General features: G+C 40.9%; 1 protein-coding gene across 1 annotated transcript in view; it reads right to left on the reverse strand.

Moving 5' to 3' along the window:
• Window positions 1-6966, reverse strand: part of LOC109509189 (midasin-like) — a gene marked incomplete at its 3' end in the record, with an annotated part of 44638 nt that extends 37672 nt beyond the window's left edge. Inside the window, exons 1-6 of the mRNA XM_019859079.1 lie at window positions 6698-6966; window positions 6266-6492; window positions 5424-5648; window positions 3339-3446; window positions 2952-3138; window positions 1688-1897 (exon numbers count right to left, since the gene is read on the reverse strand). Of these exons, the coding sequence (XP_019714638.1) occupies window positions 1688-1897; window positions 2952-3138; window positions 3339-3446; window positions 5424-5648; window positions 6266-6492; window positions 6698-6793 (1053 nt within the window). The remainder of the gene's footprint in view (window positions 1-1687; window positions 1898-2951; window positions 3139-3338; window positions 3447-5423; window positions 5649-6265; window positions 6493-6697) is intronic.
• Window positions 6967-7771: the final 805 nt, after the last annotated feature.

Raw genomic sequence — 7771 nt, forward strand, 5'->3', positions numbered from 1 at the left:
GATTTTCTGCCAATCTGTGTTTTTCCCTTTTTGGCCAAATATATTTTTTACGACAACTGTCTTGTTGACGGCGTCTTTTATTCGTTCCACTGGGGTTTAGCAGGTGTGTTTATAAAGAGACGAAAATTGTTTGGGGACTATCCCCCACGTTCTAGTTGAGATGGTATAACCCGAGAGGCAAAATGAGCTTGCTACTGTTGTTGCGAGTTGCCATTCGTTCTACTAAACCATGAGTCAAACGCCATCATGCCTTCTGTCATTATTACACAAACAAAAATCTCTTTACTGTTACTAGTGTTAGTACCTCAATATGGCTACGCTCGTGAAAGCAATACAACGAACTCAAACGCGTCTTCGTTCAATGTTGTCAACTAATATCCGGATTATGCAAATTTTCCTCAATTCTCCTGAGAAATTTTCATAAAAATGTGAAAAACCCGGAATTCCGGGAAAATCCGGAGGACTTTCATCTCTGATAGTGGTTGATGGCCATAAGCAGCCTATTTTAGTATTGCTTAAAATTATTATGAGCCAGCTTGCAGAGAAATCACCACATCTTATTAAGAAGCAAATGCTGTTGGTTAACACTACACGTTACATACAATAACTGAATCAAAATCAATATTTTCTCAATTGAGAAAAATGTTGGAAAATGGCTTTGCTACACGCCTGAATGGCTTTATAATAAGCATAAAGTACAGAATGGCAGTCAGTATGGTTTCAAAAATCACAGTTGAACAGCTCTGACGTTGATTGTTCTCAGTGGAAATAATGGAGCAAATACACAATACATTCTGTGGGTATATTCATAGACTTAAGAAAAAGACTTTGACACAACAGGTCACGTAAAACCTCTAAAAAATTGCAACAAAATGGAAATTACAAATAACTGGCCAAAATATTTTTTCGCTGACAGACGACAGTACGTAGAGATGGGTGACTATACTTCAAGAAGAAGGAGCATAACCTGTTGTGTCCCCCAGAGGTCTGTGCCGGGACCTATTGTTTTTGAAAGACATATATAAACGTTCTGTGTCACAATTGTAATATATAGTATTTGTTGACGACACGACGAAACTAGGATCGGGCAAAAATCAGCAGCTATTTGTGACATGGTACGGCAGAGCTTCACAAACTGAAAGAGTTGTTTGATTTGTCTCTTATTTAGATTGATATCTACATATTTGCAAAAATATGTAGTAATATTGACATTAGTATAAATGTCATGGCTTTAATTCATGTTATTTGCTAATTTTATGCTACAAACCCATTAAGAGTTTCCGTACAAAAAAAAAAATTGCTTTTGACATTGTTCAATCTCACACATTTTATTTTAGGTCATTTATGACCTATAATAAAAATATGTCAAATATTCAATTTATGTCAGATATAATTAGTGGCGAGCCAATTATGGCCTTCGGACCATTGTGTTGCCAACCTCTGGCATTTACCAACTGATTAGATGTTATCAACAGTCTTTCAAAATTGATCAATACAAAGACTTTCAATTTTGTTGAGGCCAAAGTAATTCTACAGGGAATGACCATCTTGCAATCTGTTCCTCACAAATGTGGGTTTTGGACTTCTGACGGGTAGCAGACCCATGGAAATTTTCTATTTAAATTTTCAAATAATTGTTATCATTCTCATTTTCAATCATATTCTTATTTCTGATTAGATTTCTTACCTTACTGTCAGTTTGATCCCCAAGTTGGACCTTTAGAATCTTTGAAGATTCTGTGTGACCAGTAACAGTAGCCATAAACTCCACCAGAGCAGTTTTGCCACAGCCGATAGGCCCCTCAAGGAGCACCGGCTTCTGTGAAGCCACAGCCAGTGCCAGTCTTTTCAGATTCAGGCAGGTTGAGTCCACCAGCACCATATCCCTTTCATTTACCTGCAAAAAGCATTCAACCACAAATGGAAAATATTACTTTGTGTGACAAAGAATAGTTGTTCCAATTGCATTATTGTCTATGTTTTATGTTATGTGTTCTGTTGTGTTATTGTTATTTTCAGAGATGGGCATGCAGTCCCCGGGATGGACGGACGTCCACTTTGGGGACGGAAGACAAGAATTTTTTTTTTTAAAAAGGATGGCTAAGTAAGGACAGAAGTGGGTTTTTCATCCGTTCCTTTAATCGCCCCTTACCGGGTCAAGTACCGACGGACACGCATTTCACTAACGACTGACAGAAACACGCCCAGGTGGCCGGTCATATCTGCAACAGTCAATCATGGTGTTACTGAAAATAAGGTTCGGGACGCAGGTGTATATGCAATGAATACGTCTATGGTTGCATGCGAGAGTCAAGCACAGTTTTCAAAGGGTGGTATTGTGTAATGTGTGAAGACATGTCCATGTTATGGACGACGCGTTTCTCTCTTGAATAGGTATAAGCTTTGTAGTGAGCGCCTCTCTGAAGAGGAAAATAACCTAAAATTCCTAATACTTCGGCGATAATTTTCAGAAGTTGATGTGAGCCTAAGTAAAAATGTCAACATATATTTTTGTGACCATTGATCGTAATTTTCGTACATTAGGTGACGTTTAGATTCCTAGATAACAAGTTTAGACCATCATGGTGTGTCACTGTACAGCAAGCGAGGAGGGACATATTACATTAGTGTGGGCAACAAGAGCCATTTGAACCGTTTGATACAAGATTCCATGGAAGCCACAAACTCTTTGGAAATCTAAAATAAAGACGCATATTCTTTTCCTTTTTATTGTTATTTATGTAGCAGACAATTGTTGGACCGGGTCGCAGCAATATGTCAGCCCAACCGCCTTATTGTATCCGGCTAGCCATTAATAGCCGGCAAAATAGGGTCAAGCGCCTATCACTGGTTATTTTACGTTAAATGTTCTGGAAAGTGCTGTGTCACTGCTGCAGCTGTAGTGAATATGCCGTATAAATGAAGATGTATTGTAAATGAAAGGCTCTTACCTTTTCAGTCTGTTTTTGTCCTCTTACAGGCAGCACAATACCACAGATTGCCACAACATTCTGAGACAAGTCCTCTGATATTAACTGGCCCTGGATATGCTTCTTTTCCTTGCGCCCGAAGGATGATCCTTGATTGGCTAACACAAGGGCTTTTTCTATTGTCATCTGCTGAGCTTCTTCAAAAGCTCTGAACAAAGAAACAAATATATACAGTAACGTTACATTTAATTCTAATTGTCTTTATATTGCAACTTATTAAAAAGAAGAGCTGTAGCATACTTTTAGGTAGATTTATATTTGGTGGTACAACGACAAAGTTAAAGCGTTATGCTGAGAATATACATTTGATAACCAGAATCACGTATGACAAAAGCAAAGGAAACATACCTGATTTTCATCTGCAGAATCTCATCACTTGTCAGAAGCTTACTCAAAAAGATGTTTTTCTGATTATCAGTCATTCGAGTCACCAGTGCTAAACAATGAGCAGTGTACCTGTGCAAGAGAATAAGAATAAAGTGTCATTTACTATCAGGGGGGCACCTCAAGATAGAATAGCAGTAGCTCAATGGTAAGGACCTGAAACCTTTGAAATCAAAGGGTTCTGGTTGGAGTCCTGCTGCAGAAAAAAAATCAATCACATTTGTTGTTGGAGAGATGCTATTCGGAGTCATGCCTTCTGTTGAGGGGCAACGACATTGAGGGCAAGTTCAGCACAGGGATGTGTAGACCCCAGTAAGAATTGATTTGCCACTTCTGAGAGGTGCGTTTTTTTTTCCTTTTACCCATGGAGAAACAAATATATAATCAAATGCTAATAAAATGTCCATCCATTCATTTTCTACCGCTTATCCTGGTTCGGATGCTAATCAGATGCCCGAGCCACCTCATCTGACTCCTCTCAACGTGGAGGCGAGACGACTCGACTCTGAGCCCCTCCCAGATGGCCGAGCTTCTCACCTTATCTCGAAGGGAGAGCCCAGACACCCTGCGGAGAAAACTCATTTTGGCCGCTTGAATCCGGGATCTCGTTCTTTCCGTCACAACCCATAGCTCGTGACCATAGGTGAGGGTTGGAACGTAGATCGGCCAGTAAATAGAAAGCTTCGCTTTTTGGTTGAGCTCCTTATTCACCACGACAGAGCGATACAAAGTCCGCATAACAGCAGATGCTGCACCAATCTGCCTGTCGATCTCTTGCTGCCTACTGCCCTCACTTGTGAACAAGACCCCAAGATACCTAAACTCCTCCACTTGGGGCAAGATGATAAAATGTCACAATTTTTTTTTTTTTTGGGGCACATATACACACATTTATCTGTGAGTGGCACACAAGTCTCCTCTTGTACTAGTTTCAGCTCTCTCTTATAATTGCGCCATCAAACAACAGCTGCTGCATTGGCAATACCTGACAAGTAGCAAGGTAAATGTTACTTTGTGCTGAGCACATCCAGGGTCACCCCCCCCCCCAAAAAAAACGCACACCGTGCGTAGGGCCCCATCCTCAAAGCAGGCCGCATTTTGCGCAAAGGAAGGCATTGAGGCAAGGATGACGTTTAACATCTGACCAATCAGAGGGAGCGCTCCAACATATACCGAACATGTCGCCAAAAATTCCATCTGCTTCCCATACATTCTAATAGGATGCCGAGTTGTGGCGGCAGCCTGTACTTTAAGCTCCCAATGCATCGGCTAGGGTTCAATGCCCAAGATGGGTGGATGCCACAAGAATAAAAAGTAAAAACGCCACAACGTTTCCAAATTAGCACGCTGTCATCGCCCAAACGGCACCTGCTGCATGCCTTCTGCGCTGAATGAGGGACTCAGCACAACAGTTCCTCATAACCGATCGAGCGAGAGGATCTCGATCAGCTGGTAATCACACTTTGAATCATGACACTGAAGTATCGAACCGAAATGCTGTGTGTCACAGCACTCCGAATAACCACAGTATGCCTCATATGTAATTTGCTTAATACTGACTAAAGACTGATTAGAATGTTGAGCATGTTTGTAGTTCCGGGTACAGTTGCTGTTTCAAAACCAGGAAATCAGTGATAAGAACATCTTTCCGGGATAAGTGGAAACAATGGTGGCGTTCAACCCATGTTTTGTGAAAATATTATGGTGTTGCTTACATTATAAAATACAAGCTCAGAAAAGTATTCTTTGAAGAACCACTGGAGAAGATGTTTTGCTGTATGGCTTTTGTTCCTTCTCGCAGGATTATAAAATCATCTTTACACGTGCGCACACTCGCACACAAGCACGACTCCTCCGCTTGTGTAAGAGGCTTCATCTCGCTACCATATCCACATCCAACAACCAGTTCCCGTATCTGTTTTAGTCTCAAGCATGATTTCAAACCTCGAATTCCCAAACCAGGGTCACCTCATTGCGATTCAATGGGTCACAACAGTATTTGCACCCGCTTTTAGCTGCAAGTGGTAAAAAGAGGATGACGGTACTTACCCTCGAACCAGGACATCGCTCATGAGCAACTGGGAAACACATGGACTCCAGTCCCAGAGCTTTTCAAACTTGCCACAATCGCTCTTGAGGAAACGAAGAGTTGCAGCCATGAGATCACGCAATTTCATTCGCCTTGGACCGTATTGAACAGTTGACGCCTCTTCACTGGTGAAGAAGAGCCTCTGAAACACGGGCGGGGCATCACTGAAGTACCTTGCAGCAAACCTGATAAATGTGAGCAGAAAAGAGTTTTATTATATTTATATACATTTAATCTTTATTTATCCAGCTAAGGCAAATGAGAATCGATTCTCATTTCCAACACCAACCTTACAGCAGTGTAAAAAAACAGCAAAACCAAAGCAAAAACAAATACAGAGGAACTAAACTATACAATGTGTAAGGATGGTAATTTGGGGGGGTCTGGACCGATTTGTGTCAGTGCGACCAAGCACCAATTCATGTGAAATCCAAAGGTACCACGTTTTGATTACAAAGCATGTCTTTCTAAGTTGTGACTGTGGGAAAGTGGAAGAGTTGGCAATCTTTCATGCCACACATGAACGTAGTAATGCACACACACTCACGGAATGACCTCAACCACTCGCACAGGCATTCACAATAAAACTACATTTCCGCTTTTTAAGCAAGTGGAACTCTCCTGCTGTCAAGCCATTATAAATATAGTTTAAAATACATTTGAAAATGAAAACACACAATGATGCGAGACAGTTTGTGTCAAGAACGTGCTTACTGGTTCAAACACACGGCGCATACACAAAACATCCAGTACAGGTAACATGGACAAATAATGTAGAACAACATGAGATATACAGACTTACGCCTGAGCATCGGGGCTAATCCAAAGAAGTTTGCTGAGTGCCACACACAGGCGCTCGTGGAGGTCGTGGTTGATCCTGCCATTTCTCTTAACCCTCTCTGCATTTCGCTCCAGCAAATCCAGAACAAGGGGTCTCAAGTGTCTTGCAATTAACAATGTATAATCCTTCTCCAACAGCACCTGGGCGAGGCACTCCAGAATACATCGTCTGTCCTGCTGACTCCATATCTGAAGAAAGTTAAAAAAAAAGTAACTTTGTCACGTAAGATTGTATTTCCTCAAATAATAACAACCACGCGGTTAAGTAATGGGACAAAATCGACTTAAAGCACAATATAGGACAGCAATGTTTTTTTACAGAATGCCATGATCAGGTAACGCAAAAAAAGCGGCATAACACACAAATCTACCACACGTTCTGCTTCCAACAAACCTGCTTGGAAAGAAATTGGCTTAGTTGGCTGTGGCTTTTGTCGATATGGTTACATATCGTTGCCAGTGATGATGGGTTCAGTTCTAAATTTTCCATCGTATCATTGGTCTTCTTAAGAAATAGTTAAGAAAAATAAAAACGTTCATGAACTCTAATGTACAAATGTTCCATGAAGAGGTAGCCCGTGAAAAGTTCGCGTATTGTTTTTACGAAGTAGACGAGCAGATTCCCATCCGACGTGATAATATGCTATCCACGTGTGTGAGAAAGCTAGTATTTCCGGGTCGAGTTGACTACGTCATCCTGCGACAAATAACACATCAGAGAAATATATGCCAACATTTTTTGAGAAAATGTCAAATGTTTCAAAAATATATATAGATATATAGATATATCTATAGATATCTATAGATATCTATAGATATAATATTTATTCTTGAAGACAATTCATAAACTTCCAAGAAAATAATCATGTGTTCATATTAAAAATAAAAAAGAGCGATATCTGTATCAAGAGCTTGTGAGCGAGGGTGCGAGAGAGAGACAGAGAGAGAGAGAGAGAGAGAGAGAGAGAGAGAGAGAGAGACAGACAGACAGACAGACAGACAGACAGACAGAAAGGGAGACAGACAGACAGACAGACAGAGAAACAGAAACAGAATGATGTATTGTACAGACAGACAGACAGACAGACAGACAGAGAAACAGAATCATGTAGAGCACTGAAGCAACCCGTCGAAGCAAACTATCTACGAGGGCCACCTTGGTGGGGCCAGTAAATGTAGCCGTTAAATAAATTATAACCGTATGATTTCTCAACCGCTTTTCATGACGATTACTTTTATTTACAGCACAGTGAAGACTGGTTCGCAGGTCCGCCTCACAGTGCAGAGTTCCAGGGTTAGATTCCCGGCTCGGCATTCCTGTGTGGAGTTTGTGTTTCTCCCACTGTGCCTTCGTGGATTTTCATCAAGTACTCCGTTTTCCACCCACATTCCAAAAACATGTATGGTACTTTAAGGAAACATTCTAAATCGTACCTAGGTGTGGTTGTGAGTGTGGATGGTCGTTATT

This window comes from Hippocampus comes, unplaced genomic scaffold (genome assembly GCF_001891065.2).
Source record: "Hippocampus comes isolate QL1 unplaced genomic scaffold, H_comes_QL1_v1.1 scaffold26, whole genome shotgun sequence".
NCBI classification, from domain to species: domain Eukaryota; kingdom Metazoa; phylum Chordata; class Actinopteri; order Syngnathiformes; family Syngnathidae; genus Hippocampus; species Hippocampus comes.